At 46.2% G+C, this 24,311-nt stretch overlaps 1 protein-coding gene across 3 annotated transcripts in view; it reads right to left on the bottom strand.

Annotated features, from left to right (window-relative positions):
* Nucleotides 1–24,311, bottom strand: part of LOC137658528 (endoplasmic reticulum-Golgi intermediate compartment protein 2) — a 279,881-nt gene that overhangs the window by 53,628 nt on the left and 201,942 nt on the right. For all 3 annotated transcript variants that reach the window (XM_068393323.1, XM_068393322.1, XM_068393324.1), the window contains exon 2: nucleotides 19,224–19,346. In XM_068393323.1, coding sequence (XP_068249424.1) covers nucleotides 19,224–19,326 — 103 coding nt within the window. In that variant the 5' untranslated portion in view covers nucleotides 19,327–19,346. The remainder of the gene's footprint in view (nucleotides 1–19,223; nucleotides 19,347–24,311) is intronic.

The following is a 24,311-nucleotide window of genomic DNA, read 5'->3' as shown; positions in this document are numbered from 1 at the left end:
TCACATCTATCCTCCTATCACCCAGAGCTTTCTTCACACCATCCATCCACCCAAACCTTGGCTTTCCTCTTGTACTTCTCCCATCAACTCTTGCATTCATCACCTTCTTTAGCAGACAGCCATTCTCCATTCTCTCAACATGGCCAAACCACCTCAACACATTCATATCCACTCTAGCCGCTAACTCATTTCTTACACCCGTTCTCACCCTCACCACCTCGTTCCTGACCCTATCTACTCGAGATACACCAGCCATACTCCTCAGACACTTCATCTCAAACACATTCAATTTCTGTCTCTCCATCACTTTCATTCCCCACAACTCCGATCCATACATCACAGTTGGTACAATCACTTTCTCATATAGAACTCTCTTTACATTCATGCCCAACCCTCTATTTTTCACTACTCCCTTAACTGCCCCCAACACTTTGCAACCTTCATTCACTCTCTGACGTACATCTGCTTCCACTCCACCATTTGCTGCAACAACAGACCCCAAGTACTTAAACTGATCCACCTCCTCAAGTAACTCTCCATTCAACATGACATTCAACCTTGCACCACCTTCCCTTCTCGTACATCTCATAACCTTACTCCGGGATTGTATAGTTAGGAAAAATACAAATTATTCCAAATTTGTCATTTGTGCCGGAACTATATATAAACTCCCTACGCTCTTTACAGTGGAAACTCACTCCATGGTGGGGGAAGTCCAAAACCAACTGGCTGGTGACTGTCTTGGGTTGAGTCTGTGGTTCCCGCAAGCTTTTAGAGGGCACCCTGACATCTCATCATCGGGGATGACGGCATGGACAATCCGTGCTATGTTTAGAATTTAGCAATGTCACTTGACCAGGTAAGCATAAATTTAGAGCCAAACTCCTCCCTTCACCTAGACAATGCCTGGGTCCACCTCGCTTAGAGAATGGGGACATAAATATATAAACATATATCAGGTTACACAAGGGACAATGCTACCCACCTGCAGTTAGAGGTGGTCAGCTTGTAAAGTTCCTCAGATGCTGGACCCAAAGAGAGGGGAGGATGAAATAGGAAGTGGCCAGTCATTCGTGCATCCATCCTTGACTCAATAGTGGGTAACATCTGCCCTGAACCCTTCTGCTACTTGTCCTACAAGGGAACCAAGGTGTTATTGACAACATATTGTGCAGCCACTACAGGTCCTGTAGGTTATGTTTTGCAGGTAGTGGGTGGTAAAAGTTGTTTGCCATTTCCACACGACCGCTTATAGTACCTGCATTACAGAAAAATTCTTTTTGAACGCCAGGGATGTGCTGAAATCCCTGATGTTGTGGGCATGGGGATGATGACCGAAAGGTGAAAAGACCGATTGTATGGCTCTCTCAATTACCTGTCCTCTTGATTCTCCCCATGCTCACAAAACACAGCTGATATGAGGGCAGCTCTGGAAGTTCTCTTTAAGTATTTCCTTAGTGACCTCACAGGGCTGAGTAACAGTAGGTCTGGGTCATCTGTTACAAAACAGAGTCTCCCAATCCGAAAGGGCCCGAATCTAGGATCCACTACAGCAAGATTTTGAGTCTTAGCCACAGACTAAGGGACAAAACTGAGTGTCAGTTGCCCCCATACCTTTGAGGTGGTAGGACAATTGCGTACTGGACATTTACGTCCCGGACAGTTGTGTCCCGGACAATTGCGTCCCGGGACAGTTGCGTCCCAGGACTTTTTCGTCCCGGAAATTTGCGTACCTGTACTTGTTTTTAGTGACCAGGTAATATTTGTTAAGAGATATGAAAGTAACTCTGTCTCTTTGTATGTCTATATGCATGTATGTATGTATGTATGTATGTATGTATGTATGTATGCATGCATGCATGCTATTGCTCGATTACAGAACTACTAATTACTGTAAATAAGATATATGGCATAAAACCACTGAGGTACCTACCTAGAACCTACCCTTAAATGGGTGATGTCACAGGAAAGATCATGTAGCTCACTGACTCTCTTGACAGAGGCCAGGGCTAGCAGAAACACAGTCTTCAGGGTCAAGTCACAATCTGGTGCTTTATGAAGAGGTTCGTACGGTGTTCCTTTCAAGGAACGTTGTGCTTTCAATACATTCCAAGGAGGTGGTTTGACTTCCAACTGAGGGCAGGTTTAAAGGTTGTTTATGAATGATAGAGGCAAGAGACAGTGGCATTGCCTATCAAGAAGGACAATGCCCTAGAGACTGACCATATATACATATGATCAGTGCCCAAGCCCTTCTCCACCCAAGCTAGGACCAAGAAGGGCCAGGCAATGGTTGCTGATGACTCAACAGCTAGACCTATAGGCTTCCCCAAACCCCCTTCATTAGCTCACATGGACAGTGAGGGGGGGGGGGAGACTGAAGAAACGACATTGGCAGAAATAAGGAAAGCTATCGGTTGGTATGAAAACCTTACGAGATTCATTGAAAAAAACACCAAGAAAAACTTCACACAGGTCATTTTATGGAGAGTGTTAAAGACAAGTGTATGAGTCATTTTAGAAATATGTTGAGGAATCGTCAGAAACAGGCTTCTTTGGATAGATATTTCTCCAAAAGAGAAGTGTTAGAAAGCAAAGATGATATAAGTGATTCTATTAAAAAACCTAAAAAAAAAAAAAAAAAGAGTAATTTTTCCAAGTTCTAAAAAAAATCATAAAAAAAATTTCAAAAGACAAAAATAATAACAAAAAGCATTTTTAATTTTAAGCGTTTAATAGTAAGAATAAATTTATTATTAAGTGTACATAACATAATTAGCATTGATAAGTTTTTATATCTGCCGTCTCCTCCCCCCTCTGCCTCCACCCACTACCAGCTCAAGTTACGTCACTCCAAAGGTAAATAAAATGTTATTTTCCTTAGTAAAATAAATTTTTGAATATACTTACCCGATGATCATATAGCTGTCAGCTCTGCTGCCCGACAGAAAAACCTACGGGCGGAATACGCCAGCGATCGCTATACAGGTGGGGGTGTACATCAACAGCGCCATCTGTCAAGTAGGTACTCAAGTACTCGATGTCAACAAAGAACCAATTTTCTCCTCTGTCCACTGGGTCTCTATTGGGGAGGATGGGTGGGTCCTTTAATTTATGATCATCGGGTAAGTATATTCAAAAATTTATTTTACTAAGGAAAATAACATTTTTCAATATTAAACTTACCCGATGATCATATAGCTGATTCACACCCAGGGGGGTGGGTAGAGACCAGCATTACATGTTGACATTATTATGAGCTAAGTATTCCGTATTTTATTTTAGCAGTTATTCAAAATAACAAACATAAAATAAATAAGTACCTGGTAAGGAAGTCGACTTGAACAATTACTCTGCCTTTTTAAGTACGTCTTCCTTACTGAGCCTCGCGATCCTCATAGGATGCTGAGCGACTCCTAGGAGCTGAAGTATGAAGGGTTGCAACCCATACTAAAGGTCCTCATCAAAACCTCTAATCTAGGCGCTTCTCAAGAAATGACTTTGACCACCCGCCAAATCAAGTAGGATGCGAAAGGCTTCTTAGCCTTCCGGACAACCCAAAACAATAATAAAACATTTCAAGAGAAAGATTAAAAAGGTTATGGAATTAAGGAATTGTAGTGGTGGAGCCCTCACCACTACTGCACTCGTTGCTACGAATGGTCCCAGAGTGTAGCAGGTCTCGTAAAGAGACTGGACATTCTTAAGATAAAAGACGCGAACACTGATTTGCTTTTCCAATAGGTTGCGTCGAATATACTTTGCAGAGATCTATTTTGTTTAAAGGCCACGGAAGTTGCGACAGCTCTAACTTCGTGTGTCACCTTCAGCAAAGCTTGGTCTTCCTCATTCAGATGGGAATGAGCTTCTCGTATTAACAGTCTGATAAAATAGGATAAAGAATTCTCTGACAAAGGCAAAGATGGATTCTTAACTGAACACCATAAAGCTTCAGATGGGCCTCGTAAAGGTTTTTAAATAGAACTTAAGACCTCTTACAGGACATAATACTCTTTCTAGTTCATTTCAAACCATGCGATAAGTTTGGAATATCGAACGATATTGGTCAAGGCCGAGAAGGCAGCTCGTGTTTGGCTAGAAAACCAAGTTGTAGAACATGTAGCCGTTTCGGATGAGAATCCGATGTTCTTGCTGAAGGCATGAATCTCACTGACTCTTTTAGCTGTGGTTAAGCATATCAGGAAAAGAGTCTTAAAGGTGAGATCTTTCAGGGAGGCTGATTGAAGCGGTTCGAACCTGTCTGACATAAGGAATCTTAGTACCACGTCTAAATTCCAACCAGGTGTAACCAAACGACGCTCCTTCGTGGTCTCAAAAGACTTAAGGAGGTCTTGTAGATCTTTATTGTTGTAAAGATCTAAGCCTCTGTGACGGAAGACTGATGCCAACATGCTTCTGTAACCCTTGATAGTGGGAGCTGAAAGAGATCGTTCTTTCCTCAGATATAAGAGAAAGTCAGCTATTTGAGTTACAGAGGTACTGGTCGAGGATACGGATACTGACTTGCACCAGTTTCGGAAGATTTCCCACTTCGATTGGTAGATTCTAAGGGTGGATGTTCTCCTTGCTCTAGCAAACGCTCTGGTTGCCTCCTTCGAAAAGCCTCTAGCTCTCGAGAGTCTTTCGATAATCTGAAGGCAGTCAGACGAAAAGCGTGGAGGCCTTGGTGTACCTTCTTTACGCGTGGCTGACGTAGAAGGTCCACCCTTAGGGGAAGTGTTCTGGGAACGTCTACTAGCCATCGAAGTACCTCGGTGAGTTATTCTCTCGCGGGCCAGAGGGAAGCAACTAGCGTCAACCTTGTCCCTTCGTGAGAGGCGAACTTCTGCAGTACCTTGTTGACAATCTTGAACGGAGGGAATGCATATAGATCTAGATGTGACCAATCTAGTAGAAAGGCATCTATATGAACTACTGCTGGGTCCGGGATAGGTGAGCAAACTATTGGGAGCCTCTTGGTCATCGAGGTTGCGAAGAGATCTATGGTTGGCTGGCCCCAGGTGGCCCAAAGTCTCTTGCATACATCCTTGTGGAGGGTCCAATCTGTTGGAATTATTTGTCCCTTCCTACTGAGACAATCTGCTATGACATTCAAGTTGCCTTGGATGAACCTCGTTACTAGTGAAAAGTCTAGACCTGTTGACCAGGTGAGGAGGTCCCTTGCGATCTCGTACCATGTCAGAGAGTAGGTCCCTCCTTGCTTGGAGATGTACGTCAAAGCCGGGTGTTGTCCGAGTTCACCTCCACCACTTTGCCTTGAAGGAGAGACCTGAAGCTTTTCCAGGTCAGACGTACTGCCAGTAGCTTCTTGCAGTTGAAATGCATTGTCCTTTTACTCGAGTTCCATAATCCCGAGCATTCCCTACCGCCTAATGTCGCACCCCAGCCTGCGTCCGATGCGTCCGAGAAGAGAACGTGGTTGGGAGTCTGAACAGTCAGGGGAAGACCCTTTCTAAGGTTGATAAAGTCCTTTCACCAAGTCAGACCAGACTTAATCTTTCCGGAAACCGGGATCGAGACCTGCTTCTAGCGTCTTGTCCTTTTTCCAGTGAAAAGCTAGATGATACAGAAGAGGACGGAGGTGTAGTCTTCCAAGTGACACAAAAGAACCACGGATGACAGTGTCCTTACCAGACTCATCCACAGCCTGACAGGGCAGCGTTCCTTCTTCAGCATCTTCTGGATGGATAGCAGGGCTGGGGGTTGATCGTCTAGTTCAGCAACGTCCTCATCAGAGGGTTCCTTATCCGAAACTGATGAGGAAACGGCAACGGAGTGGGCAACGTCTGACTCGCTGAATCCGGTCGCACTGGTGGATGCTTGACGGAGCCGGACGCAATATCATGGTACTGCTGCACAGTCTGTGAACTGTCAACCATGGGGACGCGAGGAAGTACAGCGTCAACCCGAAACTGTCTAAGACTGTCTGGGTTGTGCAGTCAACACCCTACCGGGTTGCTGAGGTTGACGCACTGCGTCACAACAAGTCACCTCTGCTGGTTGTTGAACGTCTTCCTAGTGACACACTTCAACAACCACCTCCGAGCGTCGCTTAACGTCAACGTGCGACTGGCAACCCACACTGGGTCGCATCGGTGGAGGAACCACCTCAACTGGCGGACGCGAGTAGGATACCTCAGTGTCAACAGGGCGCACACCCAACCGGTAGGAAGGTTGTTGGCCAGAAGGTTCTTCTCCGTAAAAAGTCCTCTATCAAGGACACAAGCTTGGACTGCATGTCTTGCAGCAAAGCCCATTAGGGTCTACGGGAGCAGGTGTGGCAACAGACGGGGTTAGCGACTGAAGCGGAACCATTTACCATCCCTGGAAGCCTTGTTATGCTTTAATTAAAGTCCATAGGAGGCTAAGCAGCTTAAGGCTCCTCTCCAAATGACAGAGTCCTCAAAGGAATATCAGTAGGAGGGAGAACAGCACTTTCTCATCCACAGGAACCTTGTCCGAGAAAAGCTAGGTTATCTCAGTGAGGGTCTCACTGGTGCATAAGCAGCAGACCAGAAGGCAACGTTATGTAACTGCTTGACAGTCTGTGAACTGTCAAAAACTGAACTGTCAACCACAACAGGTGCGTGAGGACATACAGCACTGGTGCATTAGCAGCAGACCAGAAGGCAACGTTATGTAACTGCTTGACAGTCTGTGAACTGTCAAAAAACTGAACTGTCAACCACAACAGGTGCGTAAGGACATACAGCACTGGTGCATTAGTAGCAGACCATAAGGCAACGTCATGTAACTGCTTGACAGTCTGTGAGCTGGCAACAACCAAAGCTGTGTGGGGAAGCCTCAACTCCTGACTGACTAGTCTGCTGCGGGTGAGTGGCGGTAACCACAGGGGATTGCGGAGGCTGACGCACCGTGTCAAAACACGGCAGCTTAACTCCACCCTCCTGTTGTTGTGGTAGCTCACGCACGGCAACGGAGTGCTCCGTGCGTCTGTGGGAGTCAGCATGCGTCTGGCAGGGTCGACTGCGCATGGGTGGAGGAGCTCTCACAGCCGGAGTGTGGGAGCAGGCAGCCTCAGCGTCTGCTGGGCGCACAACCGTGGCAGGTTGTAGGCTAACGGGTGCAGCGCCAACCTCTCCGCAGCCGGAGTGTGGGAGCAGGCAGCCTCAGCGTGAGCTGGGCGCACAACCGTGGCAGGTTGTAGGCTAACGGGTGCAGCGCCAACCTCTCCGCAGCCGGAGTGTGGGCGCAGGCAGCCCCAGCGTGAGCTGGGCGCACAACCGTGGCAGGTTGTAGGCTAACGGGTGCAGCGTTAACCTTCTCCGCACGAAACTCCTGCATAACCGCAGCTAACTGAGTCTGCATAGACTGCAGTAAAGACCACTCAGGGTCTACAAAAGCGGCAACAGACGGAGCTACTGTCCGTTGTGACTGAGGGTCTAAAACAGCGGGTGCGGCAACAGACGGAGTTACTGCCTGTTGCGGTACCACCTTGCCTCTCTTGGGAGGTGTGCAGTCGTCGGATGACTGCAGCGAGTCCGAACTGACCCAGTGGCTACACCTGGGCCGTTGGACTTGCGCGGAAGGGACCGACTTGCACTTAATAAGCTGCGAGACCTTGGTCCAAGGTTTCTTACGAGAAACCTCTTCCGCAGACGAGAAGTAAATGGGCTCTCTCGTCTTTGTGTGGGTGGGGCGATCTTGGGTAGATACGCCCGAAACCACGGAGGGAAAAACGTCTGTTCGCTGATCAAGGCCTGAGGAACCCATAAGTCGTTCGACATTACTTCTCCCCTGGGCTTGGGAGCTTGCAAGAGGTCCCGGACTAGGTGAACGACAGGCACGAACAGACGAACCCTCGGACGCAACACTGTAACACTTTGCGCATATCACTTTATCACTTTGATTTTCTGTTTTGCACTTATTTCACTGAAATCGAAACTTTTACTGATTTCTACCTGAAACACGCAATCCTACCCTTCATTAAAAGGTAGTAATTGCGAAAACAGTCGTATAATGCAACAGAAAACATATATAAAGATAAAGAATTCAGTGGCTGGGAAAGAGACTAAACACTAGATCAAATAAACTACGTTTACAATCTCTCACCGCACATAGCCTGGGAACAAGAATAAAACCCTAGAAACGTTTTACCTTCTTCCCCTACAGCGACTAGGGAGGAGAGTAAAACGAGAACAACGTTACAGTACCCGCTTGAACGAAACGTTATATCTCCTCTCTCTCCCTCCGTCTCTATCTCTCTCTTTCTCTCTAGATTTCGCACCTGAGAGAAGAGCCCAATTATATATCGTCAAAACATGTTATTTGCTAAAGGAAAAAACTGAAAGGTTTTCCAAATAAAAAGTTCCTTTAATTTAGAATTTAAACCATTTAAGCTAAGAAAGAATGAACGAAACGCTAGAATAGGTTTACTCTTACTGCAAAGTGAAACCGTGATACACTCTCTCTCTATCGTAACGATAGAGCGCAAGTTGAACGTCCTGAACGTCAACAACTGCGTAGACTAAAAAACTAAACGTTAGTTCATCTTTGAAAACAGTACGAGACTATCAAAGAAATTCTTTCATAAAACATTAAATTTAAAAAGTTTTAAATTCTTTAAAGGTTAAATACGATATAACGGGCTCAACGTTGATTAACTTCGGTTCCAAGTTAGGACCGCCTACTAAAAGGAAAGGTCGCAAATAAACAAAACATAAAAATTTATTTTTATATGTTTATAATAAAAAGAAAGTTAATCGAAGAGGCCTAATAAAGGCGGAGAGATATAAAATATAAAGATCTATAACGTGTTAAGCAAAATTACTAAAAACCTAAACACACTTCCGTCTAAGGGAAGGGTCGGCCATTTAAAAGTGAAAGAGAGTCCATACTCTCTTTGTCACCAAAATAAAATCTATCCAAAAACGAGATCAAGTTTTGAAATGAAGATAAAACCCCTGCATAGCGAAAGCTCAAAACTGGAATAGTGTACTTCACCAAATAGTTGTGAAAACAAATCCAGTTAGTATCAGCGTATTTAGTAGGTCTTGCCAGTGGCACGACAGAGAGAAAATTGGTTCTTTGTTGACATCGAGTACTTGAGTACCTACTTGACAGATGGCGCTGTTGATGTACACCCCCACCTGTATAGCGATCGCTGGCGTATTCCGCCCGTAGGTTTTTCTGTCGGGCAGCAGAGCTGACAGCTATATGATCATCGGGTAAGTTTAATATTGAAAAATTTAATTTTTCCTTTACAGTACAGTATATAATTTTTATTTATACCTGTAATGTTATTTAATTATATACTGTACAGTACATGTATATTATATATAAGTATACTGTAGTACAGTGCTTACTATACTATTTTGTTACTAATTTTCAATAAGTATATAAAATTTTGATGTTTTTACCTGGGGTTTTGCACGCATTAACTATTCTATTGCCCGCCATACGACATTTTCACCATACGATACCAACTCCGGAACGGATTAATGTCGTATGGCGAGGGTCTACTGTACTCATTATGAACTTCAGGACTATGTCTAGATTCCAAGCTGGTGATTCCTGATGTCGTTCCTTAGGCGTTTCAAAGGATTTGAGAAGGTCCTGGAGATCTTTATTATTGGACAGGTCCAAATTCCTATGACTGAAGACGGCCGCTAACATGCTTCTGTATCCCTTGATGGTTGAGGTCGAAAACTTACGCTTCCTTCTAAGGTACAGAAGGAAGTCAGCAATCTGAGTCATAGAGGTACTGGAAGAGGAAACAGAGTTGACTCTGCACCATTCTCTAAAAACCTCCCACTTGGATTGGTAAACCTTGATGGTGGAAGACCTCCTTGCTCTCGCAATCGCACTAGCTGCCTCCTTCGAAAAACTTCTAGCTCTCGTGAGTTTTTCGATAGTCTGAAGGCAGTTAGATGTAGAGCTTGGAGGTTTTGATGGTACCTTTCCAAGTGGGGTTATTTGTGTAGCTCTACTCTCAATGGGAGGCTTCTCAGTGTGTCCACCATCCATTCCAGTACTTCTGTGAACCACTCTCTTGTGGGCCAAAAGGGGGCCACTAGAGTCATTCTGGTTTCCTCGTGCAACACGAATTTTTGCATCACTTTGTGCACAATCTTGAACGGAGGAAATGCGTACACGTCCAGGTGGGACCAGTCCATGAGGAGAGCGTCGATGTGAACTGCTTCGGGATCTGGCACTGGGGAACAGTAAGTCTCCAGTCTCTTCGTCTTCGTAGTTGCGAACATGTCTATACAAGGAAGACCCCAAGTCCGCCACAGGCTCTTGCAGACTTCCTGATGAAGCGTCCCTTCTGTAGACAAGACTTGACCTCTTCTGCTGAGACTGTCTGCCATCATGTTTCTTTCCCCTTGAATAAATCTTGTTACTAGGGTTACATTCTTTTCTCTTGGCCAGTAAAGGAGCTCTCTCGCAGTCTCGTAAAGGGACCTCGAGTGGGTTCCGTCTTGCTTAGCTATGTAGGCCAACGCTGTAGTGTTGTCGGAGTTGACCTGTACCACTCTGTTCAGCTCCTTCTGGTTTATGTGGAGGATCTCCTGATCTTTTGTCCAGGAACCTGAGATCTCCAACTTTCCCAGTGTTGCTCCCCATCACGAGTCCGAGGCGTCGGAACACAACACAAGGTCTGGGTTCCTCTGTTCCAGAGAAAGACCCTCTTGAAGTTTGACGAGGTCGTTCCACCACTGAAGGCATCGCTTTGTGGATTCTGAAATGGGAATACATTTTGTCTCCAGCTCCTTTCCCCTGTCCCAATGTAGAGTGAGGTGGAACTGAAGAGGGCGAAGATTCAGTCTTCCCAAGGAGACAAACTGCTCCAGCGAGGAAAAGGTTCCCAGAAAACTCATCCAATCCCTCACGGAACACTTTCGCTTCTCTAAAACGCATTGAAGCTTCACCAGGGCTTGTTCCGTCCTTGAGGCAGACGGAAAAGCCCGAAAAACTCGACTCCGAATCTCCATCCCCAAGTACAGAATCTCTTGGGATGGTGTCAGTTGTGACTTGTCTCTGTTTACCAGACGACTCAGTTCTTCTGATAACTTCGTTATCTGCAGATCCTCCAGGCAGCGATCGTAAGAATGAGCTCTGAGTAGCCAGTCGTCCAGATACAGGGAGGCTGATACCTCTTGAATGCAGCATTCCCACTACATTTGACATTAACTTCGTAAAGATTTGAGGCGCGGTGCTTAAGCCGAAACAAAGAGCCCAAAATTGGAAAACTTCCTCCTTGTACATGAACCTCAGGAATTTCTTGAAGTTCGGATGGATGGCGATGTGAAAATACGCATCCTGGAGGTCTAAAGAGACCATCCAGTCGTCCTTTCTGACTGCTGCTAGGACTGATTTTGTTGTCTCCATAGTGAACTTCGTCTTCTGTACGAAGACGTTGAGTGCACTTACATCCAGGACTGGTCTCCATCCCCCAGAGTTCTTGGGAACCAGGAACAAGCGGTTGTGAAATCCTGGTGACCGTAAATCTCGCACCCGCTCAATTGCTTCCTTCTCTAATAAGAGAGACATTTGCAGTTGCATCGCCTGTATCTTTGATTCCTCTCTGTACCTGGCCGAGAGATCTATGGGAGTTACTACTAAAGGAGGTTTTCCTATGAAAGGGATTTTGTATCCCTCCTTGAGTAACTGTACGGACCAAAGGTCTGCTCCTTTCCTCTCCCATACTTGCCAGAAGTTGATTAGCCTGGCTCCTACTGCTGTCTGAAGGCGAATGCAGTCAGACCCTGCTTCACCCTGGTCTCGAGCCTCTCCTCTTCGCTCTCCTTCCCTCGGGTCTGGTACTACCACTGCTGAATGTTTTCCCTCGAAAGGGCTGAGAAAACAGATGGGATGGTGCTTCCTCCTTAGGCTTGCGGCTTGAGAAGGATGTAGACAGAACCTTCCTTGCTGTCTTAGACACCAAATCCTGTGTGGCCTTTTGGGCTAAAGCAGAAGAGACTTCTCTGACCAGCTCTTGAGGAAAAAGGGACGAAGAAAGAGGTACGTACAGTAACTCCGACTTCTGTATGGGTGTACAGTAACCCCATTTGCCAGAAAAGCATGCATTTGGGCTCTTTTCTTAAGAACACCTGTCGAGAAAAGAGCCGCTAACTCGTTGGACCCATCTCTCAAGGCTTTGTCCATACAAGACATAATGTGGACGAGGCCTTCTGTGTCCACATCCTTCAAAGCGTACACCTTTTCCCCAAGGCTCCCAGAGTCCAGTTGAGGAAATTAAACACCTCGAAAGCTCTGAAAATGCCTTTGAGAAGGTGATCCAACTCCGACGTTGACCAAAACACTTTGGTTCTCCTCATGGCTGTCCGACGAGGAGCGTCCACCAGACTCGAGAAGTCCCCTTGGGCAGAGGCAGGAACTCCCAAGCCGAAAGCTTCTCCAGTCTCGTACCAAACGCTCGATCTGGATGCTAATCTAGCAGGGGGAAGAGAACAAACAGTTTTTCCTTGGTCCTTCTTAGATTGCATCCAGTCCCCCATCATCCTTAAGGCTCTCACACTGAGGGACCTGGGGGAACCCAAACAAAAAATAAGGCAATAAGGTAAGGTAGATGAGCGAGACAACACCATCTTCATAAAAAGTGATTCCTTCCACGCTTTCCCTAGTGTAAACTCTGAAGGCGGGGAACGAGGAGCAGCAGGAACAAAATTATCAGGAAACACTTCAGAAAAAACTCTCATGAGTTTCTTTAAATCCACCGACAAATGTTGGTTCTTCGGGTCTTCTCCTTCCGAGACCTCCTCTAAGGGATAACTAGGGGAAAGGTGACAGTCGTCGTTACCTTCTTCTGACAGGTCTCTAATCGAAATAGAGACGTCCTGTTTCCTTGGAGTCAACTCCTTATTATCCTGACTTCTGGTGTCATGGCATCCAATATCATGATGCCTGGCGTCACGTTATTCCAACACTTGACGCTCGGAACCCTGACGTTTGCGATCTCGACGCTCAGTTTCATGACGTCCGAGGTTTTTACGCTCGGCGTCCCGACATCCAACTCCTTGACGCTCGGCGTCCCGACATCCAACTCCTTGACGCTCGGCGTCATGACTACCAGTTACTCGACGCTTGGCATGGTGTTCCTCCTCTCGACGTCATGACTACCAGTTTCCCGACGCTTGGCATGATGTTCCTCTTCTCAACGCTTACCTTTCTGACGCTTGGCGTCAAGGCGTGAAGATTCCTGACGCTCGGTGTCTTGGTGAGCCGCTCTTTTCTTGTCTGCAGGCTGGTAGACCTTCATGAGGGAGGAGAGTTTCTGCTGCATATCTTGCATAACACTTAGGTTCTGATCAACTTGCTGTTGTGGCCAAACAGGAGACGCTGCTTCCTCAACAAGTTCTCCCTCCACGTCGCTCAAGGAAAATACAGAAAGTTCAGGGGACGAGTACCAATCCGAAGGGGGAGGAGGAGCATGCACAGAGGTCATGCCAGCCTCCGATAACTGTACAGTATTCCAACCGATGGAGATGGATGCCTGACAGCTTCCAATTTCCTTCTATCTCCTACCGACGTAGAAGGGCGCTTAGGAGGAGAACATTCCTCGGAGCAGGAATGAAAACGCTCCGGACTGCTCCAATGGCTGCAACCTGGAGCCTGAGGCGTCATAACACGACGCTGCTCAACAGCAGCAATCTTCCTCTTCAGAGGTCTCGATGCAAGACGCCAGCCCCGTCTGGGCGCTGTGTCATCCGATGAAGACAAAAGCCCTTTTAGCTCGCCTTTCCCATGGCGAGGGCGAGTGTCCTGGGAAGCGTTAACAGGTACGCTCGAGGGGACGACTGCTCGGGCGCTAACGCCTTTCGCCTCCTTTCGCCTGTTGACATTCCTTCTCCCAGGGGTTGGGGAGCTTAGAAGAGGTCTATGGCTAGGAGAACAACAGGTCCGAGCAGACGCACTATCCACTGCACTGATTAATTTCACTGAACCTTTAGCACTGACACTTGCACTCTTTAACTCCTTCACATCGGACCATAATTCAGTCCTGTCCGCTGCGAACGACTCCACTCTCTGGCCCAGGACTTGAATGGCCACCATCATGTCCTTTAGAGTTGGTTCATTAGGTTTAACAGTAGTGGGATCTGGAACTACCACTACAGGGGAAGGATCAATAGGTTCGTTGACATGGGTAGGGGAACAATCCCTAGAAGAACGAAATAAACTCTTACTTCTCCTGATCCTATCCCTTCCAAGCTTACGAGTGTAGCGGTCATACTCCAACCACTCACTCTCAGACAAAATAACACATTCATCACAACGATCAACCAACTCACAAACTTTACCTCTACATTTCACACAAATGGAGTGGGGATCAACAGAGGCTTTAGCAAGCCGGGTCTTACAACCTCTCACACACCTTCTAATACTTGAAGAAGAGTCAGACATTATGAAAATTTGAAAGAGATCAAAACAAGTAAGGGTCAAAACAACAAAATCTAATCGGGCCCAGGAAAATTCCAAAAACAAATCCAAACGAGCGAAAGCCAAAGCCAAATTGCACATCACCAAAGTAACTGCAATTAACACAGGCTACAGCGAGCGAAATTCCAACGATGTCACCGTTGAGGCGGCAGGGAAGATCTGAGGAATAGTTGAAATGGTTCCAGGTACCTGGGTAGAGGGCGCACTGGTGGTACACCTGGCTACCCAATCGGCGATTGCTGCGAATTTGAAATTCTGCCCTAATGTCAGGGACTAAGCTATATATACAACTACCAGGTAAGTCAGATGTTTAAAAATGAGGCTTAAGGCCAAATAATACCCTTCCACCGCCGAAACCAAACAAAGTTTTTCCTCACCGTCTATGACACCTACCACAAAAGACAGGCAACTTTGCTTGACATACTGCAGCAGACAACTCCCAAAGATATCCTGCCATTCTGTTTCAAATTGGCTTGAAAAGCCTTTCTTTGCTACTTTGCGAGGAGTTGCTGAATAACCTCCAAGTGTGAAGATGAAGTGATGTTATTGCTTGGTGAAAGATCTTCATGTGTGGTTGTCTGAGCAGATCCGGAAATGGAGGGAGCACTCTCAGTGTCTCTGTGAGCAGATGCATAAGTCCGGAAACCATTCTGCATGTTGCCACAGCAGAGCTACTAGGGTCATCGAGAGATCTTGCGATGCCCTGACTTTGTTTGGAAGCTTCCTTACTACGAGAAGGGGGGAAAAGCATAGCCGTCCATTCTGTCACACAGATGTTGGAAGGCATCTTGCCAAATTGCCTGGAATCCGGTACTGGAGAGCAGTACTGTACACCAGAAGTTTCCGGTTTAGAGACATCGCGAACAGGTGATTGTTGGTGAACCTCACAAAGTCAAGACTTTGTTGGCTATTTATAGTTTCAAAGACCATTCAGAGCCTACTATCTGACTCCTGCTCAGATTAGCCATCAGAACATTCTTCTTGCCGGCATGAAACGCTGATAGGGCTATCGAGTTGTTTTCCATTCATCTGAAGATTCCCGCAGCTAGCTGGCAGAGGTGCTGTAAAAAAGTATCTCTATTTATATGTAACACCACCGTAGTGTTGTCGCTCATCAGCACTACGGAGTGTTTTGACAGGAGCTGATGAAATTCCTTGAGGGTAAGAAAGACTGCCCTCATTTCCAGGAGGTTTATGTGATGCTGTCGCTTGGCTTCGGACCAAAGCCTGGATGCCGTGAGGTGCAACAGGTGAGCACCCACCCTTCTTTTGATGCATCTGTGAAGTGCAACAATTCTGGAGAAGGAGAGAGAAGGTCTACTACCCTTAGAAGATTAGTGTCTGACACCCACCAACTCAAGTCCCTCTTCTGTTCTGAACCTACCAATAACAAGGTGTTCGGTGGGTTGAGGTACTGAGATCAAAAGGTCTTCATCTGTCACTGTAGAGAGTGAATGCATAGACAACTGATGGGAACCAACTTTTCCAAATATGTTAAGGTGTCCCTGAAGCCTTTGCCAAAGAACTGATGGTAAGTTTCCCTGCGAAAGAAATAGGTGAGCTACCCTCTTCATTCTCTCTACTCGTTCCTCGGAGAGAAAGAAAGATTTGCCTAATTTGGTCATGATTTTTATCCCTAGATATACCATCTCTTGTGAAAGTTGCAGGGATGACTTCTTGTAATTTACCACGATCCCCAGACCCTGGCAAAAGGTGAAAAGCCTCCCTCGGTGAAGGGTCTTCTTCGAGTCTGCTAGAACTAGCCATTCGTCTGGGTAACGAAGGAAACAAATGCCGTTCTTGTCAACCCAGGTGGACATCAGGGTAAAGATCCAATTGAACACCTGAGGTGCAGTGGATAGGCCGAAGCACAGCACCTTGAACTGGTATGACTTTCCGTTTAATGTGAATCTCAGCTACTTCTTTAAAGATGGATGAACGGGGATCTGGAAACACCCATCCTCGAGTTGTAATGATATCATAAAGTCTTGAGCTATCTCCATCTTGAATTGAGTTTGTTGGACAAATTCGTAAAAGGCTGAGAGGTCAATGACTAATCTGCAGCCTGCAGACGCCTTTTCTATAAGAAACAACCGACAGTAGAAGCAAGGAGACCTTCCCGGGACCTCTTGGAGAGTATACTTCATTTTAGCATGGTCTAGACTTTAGCCCGAAGGGACTGTTCCTTTGCAGATCCCCTCGTATAAGAATCTGACATCGTCGGATGGAGGGTCACAGGGGGGGGAGAGTGTGAACAGGACAATGTATTCCTCTGAGTACGGACACCGCCTGGGTTCAGCTCCGTGGAGCATCCACCTCTGCCAACTGCTCTTCAGGCATCCCCCTACCGGTGGACTGGTTGGGGTAATGTCCTTTCTAGCGGAATCGTCTACGTTTCCCTCTAGTCTCACTTACTCCTCTTCGAGGTCTTAGTTCGAAAGGGCCGCTTGGGATTTTGGGGTTGTCCTGCCTGCTTCTTTGGTAGTGAGCTCTTCTTCGACCCACAGCGCTTAGTCGGAGATGATCTCTGCGGTAGTGGAACCGAGAAGTAAGGACGTGAAGTCATGCCCCTATGGAAGAGGGAATCATGACTCGCCTTTCTCCATCTGTCTGCCACTGCTTCAATGTCCATTACCTTAAAGAGGGAGGGACTGTCCATTGAGGCGTTGCGTAACTTCATTGCCTCTCTCTTCGCCATCTGCCACTGCACTTTTGAGATCACAGCATTGCGTCACCTCAAAATCCAATTGACCCACTGATTCACAATGTTCTGCGTTAGCGTCTCCTGTGTCCTAACTCCTGTGAGCAGGAAGGCTGGCATAGCCTCCCTCTTCTGAGGAGTAGAGAAGTCCTCATCTTTAATTAGGTAGCCTACTGTCCTTAACTAGCAGTCAAGCCATGAAAATGATTGCAATGAGCACTTTGCAACCTATTCCATTTAGGCAGCGTCAGCCGCTAAGAAGTGCACTGGCAAGGTCACCAGTTTGGCCAGAGAAGAGTTCTGAGTAAGGGCCAGAAGCACCGGATTCAAAAGTAGAGCTGGATCATCCTCCACTATCTAGTAATACTCCCTCTGTAGTAAGTATGGAGAAGGAAGTAATCAAGAGGAGTTCAGAGACCAGAGGGATTGTGATACTCCTGCTACCTGGTCGTAAGACCTCTTCTTTGCCGCCTTTAACCCCCTTAACCAAGGTAAGGCTACCCTTGTCTTGGTGGGCCTTGGCATGTCATAGAAGTCCAGGACCGTGTCCTTGCACTCCACTGGAACTTGATCCTGTTCCCCTAGTGAGTTAACCTTCCTTATGCCGGAGAGGATTTGCAAGAAGAGATGTTCTTCATCTTTCTGCTTTAGGGAAGAGATCTTGGGGCTGGCAGATGCCGGCAAGACCCAGTAAGAGTGTTCTGAACAATTATTGGATGGTTCCTCCTCCTCCAAGCTAGCACCCATAGCAGCCCAGGGAGGGTTGAAGTTGTCAACAGAGTTCCTTCTTGTAGAGGAATGAGTTCCGTGAGGAAGGCTGATGTGTTCAAGTCTTACAGAAACAGAAGCAGAGCAAATATTGGGGCGAGCAGGTGCTGAGGCTGAGACGGTTGAATATGTACAAGATTCTTTTGGTCGGTCCGCGACCTACAGAGTCTTGAGGGGGAAGATGGGAATCAACCCCAGGGGAGGCAGTATGCTCCCATTGTGTACCCAATCGTAAGACCTCTTGGAGTCTTTCCTTACATGAGGAACTAGTGAGCCCCAAGGAAGACCACAGCAAACGCACCGAGTCATCATAAACATATTCCCCTACAACGATAGCCGATGCTTTTTCTCTAGGGGAAGCAATGGAGGCCTCTGGAGCATAGGGTTTTCCCAGAGTCACATGGGCGCCACTTGTACTCAATCAATGTTGGCACAAACCTGTATGGTTATTGATCCCAACAGGAAGACACACCTAGAAGAGAAAAAAAAAAAAAAAGTTTCAGTTTTTAGGATAGTATTGGTTAACTTCATTTGGTTTTAACTAGGGAGTAAGACAACGTCTGTACTGTACTCCACCAAGCCAAAATAAAAAGTGATGGTTTGCTTAGTTCAGGTGTGACTGGGGAGGTTGGTTTACCCGTTCTACCCCACTCCACTAAATAGCAAAGTGTAGTTACACCTCACAAAAGCTTTAACGCCTAGTTTCAGCTATCGCCAAAATATATGTCCACTGTAAAGAGCGTAAGGGTTTGTACACAACACCGGAACAATTAACAATTCTAGTCATTAAATACAGGAAATACAATAAAGTTGACAAACATATGTCAAGATTACAATACTCTTCTGCTATAGCTTTCATACATTACATTTGTTTCTTCAGTGCAATAAAATATCATTTCAATTTTACATATACAACACATTTTAAATTTTTATTCTGAACTTCCCAATGATAGGCATACCTTATGTGGTAGCATTCAAGGAAGATCTGCCATACATTTCTTGATTACCATAACCCCTAACCAAGACCTTACTTTGTACCTTAGTTGAGAGCAATAAGTTCAGTCATATTTTTTTCAGTTCCCTTTCCCTTCTGAAATCCCTATACTATTCCAAATTTTATTCAAGTTCTGTCATATTTTTTTTTTCAGTTCCCTTTCCCTTCTGAAATCTCTATACTATTCCAAATTTTGTTCCTTATCGGCAACCCCCAAAAAAGCCTTGTGGGTATAATTTTATACTCAAGGCATTATTTACAAGGTAAGTTTGAGGTAGGTAAGAGCCTAAATTTTGAGGTACTTGACAAAGAACTTACAGGTGCCACCAGTAGTCGTAGTTTCCACACATTCTTCAGATGTCTTTGGGAATGCATCAAGCTTCTTCACAACTTGTAAAGTTTTCTTTCTATGCCGTAACATGATTGATTAGTTTCATAAGCCTGAAAAAAGTATGAACTCATTAAAATTGGCAAATAACTAAAATCATTTTTAGCAAAATTAACTTTTAGTTTACAAAACTGAATTATAAACAATGGGAAAATGTTCATACAGTGAAAAGCATGTTTATAGTAGGTAATCTTTTTTGTGACAAAACATTTGCAGATTGCAAACCTTTGCAAAAGTCAATCATCTTAGTTCAAACATGTTACCCTATCACTCAAAAAATCACTACTGTAGTTACCAATCAAAAACAAATAGCTAAATACAATATGTAATAACAAAGATAATTTTACTTTTAAAATCCAACTTCTATTACATTGGGTACTCGCCTTTCCATAATAATTCCTACCTGAACTGTACTTGTAGTAGGGGATGGTGGGATGGGTGACCAATAAATCATATAACGAAAAGTTGGCCCTAAACACCTTGTATCTCATATTTTCTAACATTACCCCTACATCCTGCCTTTCTTTTCTTCTCACTTCTCCCTTTACAATTGCTACCACTCTCTGTTTCCACCTTTGTCTGTCTATAATCCTCTCTTGTTTGGTAGTTATCTTCTTCCCACCGTTTTAGGCTATACTCTTTTCCTTCAGAGCTGTTGGAACCTCTGGAATCCACTACCAGATTTTTTTCCTGTTGCTACTTACTTCTTGCCCTTCCAGGTTGTAGGTTGGCACGAGCACCAGCCACCCGTCGAAATACTACCACCAGAGAGTTATTGGGTCCCTCTCTCTGGTTCCGGATAATTTTTCCTTTGCCTACAGATCCACCAAATAATCTGGCCTATTCGTTCCACATTCTCCTCTGTCTTCATACATCTGATAAGACCGAGATTACCAAACAATTCTTCAATCAAGACGTTAACTACTGAAATGTAATAGGTCAGTGGCTTCTTTCCTCTTAGTGAGGGTCGAAGAGACTTTAGCTATGGTAAGTAGTTCTTCTAAGAGAGGGACACTCCAAAATCAAACCATTGTTCTCTAGTCTTGAGTAGTGCCATAGACTATGTACCATTATTTTCCATTGTCTTGGATTAGTTCTCTTGCTTGAGGGTACACTCAGGCGAACGTCTACCTTATTTCTCTTTCTTTTGTTTTTTAAGTTTTTAAAGTTTGTATAAGAAAGATGGAGTTTTTATGATAAAACAAAGTTTTATGAATACTTACCTGGCAGTTATATATATATATAGCTTAAGTCTCTGATTTTCGGCAGAATTTTTCAAAAAATCGCGGCAACCGCCTTGTGGTGGTTGTGCGGTTAGGTGGTTAACAACCCTTACCGGGTGGTACTAGGAATACCACCCGATAAGGATTGTTAACCACCTAACCGCACAACCACCGGGTGGTACTAGGAAGAACCTAGCCACCAATTGGTGCCGGTCCAAAGCCCAGATAAATAGGGAGGGTTGGTGTCAGGAAGGGCATCCGGCCGTAAAAACCTGTGCCAAAACCTTAAATGGAATGAGCCGAAATAGAGAAAGAGGTAATACTAGGGCGTACTCCGTAAAAGACGCACAGAGACATCGCCCTAACTCTGTGATAAGGCGAGGGCTACTGCATCAGGAGCGGGTGCAGCTAAAGAAGCGAGCTCACTTTGGACTCAGAATATGTCAGCTTAATGTTGGGTCCATGACTGGGAGAGGTAGAGAAGTGGCTGACTTGATGAGGGAAAAGAGAGTAGATGCTATGTGTGTGCAGGAAACACGATGGAAGGGAAATAAAGCTAAAGAATTGGGTGATGGATATAAGCTATATTATAGCGGAGCAAATAAACAAGGTAGGAATGGAGTTGGCACAGTACTGTCTGGTGAGCTGAAAAATGCAGTGATAGAGGTGCATAGAAAGAATGACCGTATCATCAGATTGAAGATGTGTTGTGGAGGAGAGATTCTGAATATTATAAGTGCATATGCACCTCAAGTTGGTTGCACAGAAGAGGAGAACGGAAATTTCTGGAGAGACATGGATGGAGTAATGCAAGAACTGGAAGAACAGGAGAGGGTCATAGTGGGGGCAGATTTGAATGGCCATGTTGGAAGTGAGAATGAGGCAATTGGTCGGGTGCATGGGGGCCATGGAATTGGAGAGAAACCCAGAAGGAGAGAGTGTTGTGGACTTTGCTGTGTCATTTGACATGGCAAAAGTAAACACATTCTTTAAGAAGAAAAGGGAACACCTAATAACTTATAAGAGTGGGGGAAGATACTCCCAGATAGACTACTTCCTGTATAAAAGGATAAAGCTGGTGGAAGTCAAGAACCGAAAGGTTATCCCAGGTGACCATGTAGCCCCCAACGCAGACTGCTATGTATGGACTTAGGCCTAAAGAGGGAAAGAAAAGCTAAAGCTAAAGGGATAAGGAAAATTAAATGGTACAAACTAGTGAGGGAAAGAGATCAGATGAGAGAGTTTAAGAGAAGGGTTTTGGAGGATATTGATATGACAAATTCGTAGATAATTTGTATTTTTCCTAACTATACAAACCTTAGCTATTTACATGGGGTAATTACTTCGGCGTAGCTGAACGACGAACCATAAAAGTTTCAACAAGGGTTTCCTACCCCGCCGCTAGTTAGCTGGGGGTAGGGGTAGGGAGGGGTAGCTAGCTACCCCTCCCCCCTCACACACACCGATGAATACTTCACTTTACTTAGAGGTAGGACTTATCTTGGGGGACAGGGCTGGCGGGCACATAACTGTAAATAGCTAAGGTTTGTAAGGAAAAATACAAATTATCTACGAATGTCATTTGTTCCATAACTGAAATACAAACCACGCTATTTACATGGGGTGACTTAACCCTTAGGAAGGGTGGTAAGTCCCGGCCATACTGGCTTTGGCTTGCCCGGGGATTCCATATTCGAGCGATCAAGTACTCGGACAATAGGGAATCCCTGCTCCTCGCTGGCGGTTGTGAAACTGCCAAGGCCTACGTAAGGTGTGTGCGAAGGTGAAAAGTGACTTGTCCCAGGAAGTTGCCCTGGAGTCCCTCAGAAGGAAATCCAGGCTAGGACTCTCCCAATACCACCTCGTCAGGGTATGGGGACATGACAGTATTACACCTAATACTAGGAACACAAGGAAGCATGGTCTACCTGCAGTGGTTTGAGGTCAGCTGTGCAGAGAACCCAGGATGCTGCTTTCTCCGTGGGAGGAGAGGATGAAGAAAAGAATAAGGGCCAGACAGATCTTTTCATTCATGCAAACTCCCACCAGGTAACAATGCCCTCAACCTTCTGCTACTTGTCCATCAAGGAGCCTAAGGTTTAGACCAGCTGTTGTGAAGCCACCACAGGGCCGATAGAAACGTATCGAGCCTCCTGTGGGTCATGTCTTGCAGGTAAGGGGCTGAGAAGAAGGTCTGATGCTTCAACATCCCCGCTTGTAGGACCTGCGTCACTGAATGATGCTCCATGAAGGGCAGGGACGTAGCTACACCCCTGACATCATGGGCTCTAGGGCGATGCGACGGAGAAGGGTCAGGATTCAAGGTCGGGTGTAACACCCTGCGAATCCGGGCCGAGATGGTACTCCTGGAGACCCTTCTCTTCGTTACCCAGGATCCACGAACGAGGCTTGAGCCTGGAGACGAACTGCAGCCGTTCTCTGAAGACGCCACCTCAGACTCCCTACCGGCAAGGTAGGATGGTCTGGGTCATCTGCTACAGGACAGAGACTCGAACCCTGGAAGGAGTCGAACAGCGGGTCCGGCACTCCTGGATTCTGAGTCTCGGCAACAAACCTCAGGGACAAACCTGAATGTTGCATCCCCCTATCCCCCTGAAAGGGCAAAGTCGTATGAGAGACCATGTGACTCGCTTGGCTGAAGATAGGCTAGCAGGAACACTGTCTACCCAGTAAGGTGGTGATCTGGGGACTTACGTAGTGGTTCGTCAGGGGGGTCTCTTTAGAGACTTGAGGACTCGAACCACGTTCCAAGGAGGAGGTCTCACCTTCGACTGAGGGCAGGAGAGGACAAGGCTTCGTATGAGAAGGAAGAGTTCCAGCGAGGGAGAAATGTCTGTCCCTAGAGCCAGGAGGCAAGACCTAAGGCTGAGGGATAGCCTTTCACAGTCGAAACTGAAAGGCACATTCATCCCGCAATCCCACTAGGGGCTCCGCTATTGCTGGAAGCGGCATCGTGTGGAGGGATGCCCTCTCCCCGACACCGGCCACAGAAACTCGCTCTTTCGCCTGGGAGACTACTGCGGAAGACTTGCGCAGGTGTCCAGGCCTCCTTTTCGCCACTTGTTGCGAAAATCCTCTCTCTTTGAGGAGATGCTGGATAGACTCCCGGCGGGAAGTTGGAGCAAGCTACGGAGGAAAACACATCGATGGTGTCCCACCGTTTCTGGAAGGCGTCCTACCAGAGGGCCTTGGGATCCGTGACCGGGGAGTAGTACAGCGGGAGCTTGCAGCTCAGTGCTGTAGCGAACCGGTCCACAGAGGGAGCCCCACCGAGTCAGGACTTTGTAGGCTACTTGAGGATCCAAAGACCACTCGGAATGTGGTGTCCGTGTCGCACTGCTCAGACTGTCGGCGAGCCCATTCCTTTGCTTGGAATCAAGCGAGCTGCTAAGGAGACCGAGGGGAACTCGGACCATCCCGGTATCTCTACCGCAGGATGGGATGGTTGTACTGAAAAGTACCTCCTTGTCTGGGCAAGAAAGCCATCACTGTAGTGTTGTTGATCCCCACAACCACAGAGTAGTCCGCCAGGCTAGGTGGAGCTACTGAAGTGCCAGAAACACGGTTTCCATCTTTAGTAGGTCTAGAGAAGGTTCTTCCTGGTTCTGACCACCGGCCTGAGGACCCGTAGTTCAGAACATGGGGCCCCCCTCTTTCTTTGACGCGTCCGAAAACAGCATCAAGTTAGGGGGAAGGACGAGAAGGACCACTCCCTATTGTAGATCCTCGTCTGCTTCCCACCCCCATGGGTCCGTCTGTACCGGTTGTCCCCTA

Source organism: Palaemon carinicauda, chromosome 19 (assembly GCF_036898095.1).
Source record: "Palaemon carinicauda isolate YSFRI2023 chromosome 19, ASM3689809v2, whole genome shotgun sequence".
NCBI classification, from domain to species: domain Eukaryota; kingdom Metazoa; phylum Arthropoda; class Malacostraca; order Decapoda; family Palaemonidae; genus Palaemon; species Palaemon carinicauda.
The sequence above is the reverse complement of the archived record's forward strand: the minus strand, read 5'-3'. Positions and strand labels throughout refer to the sequence as shown.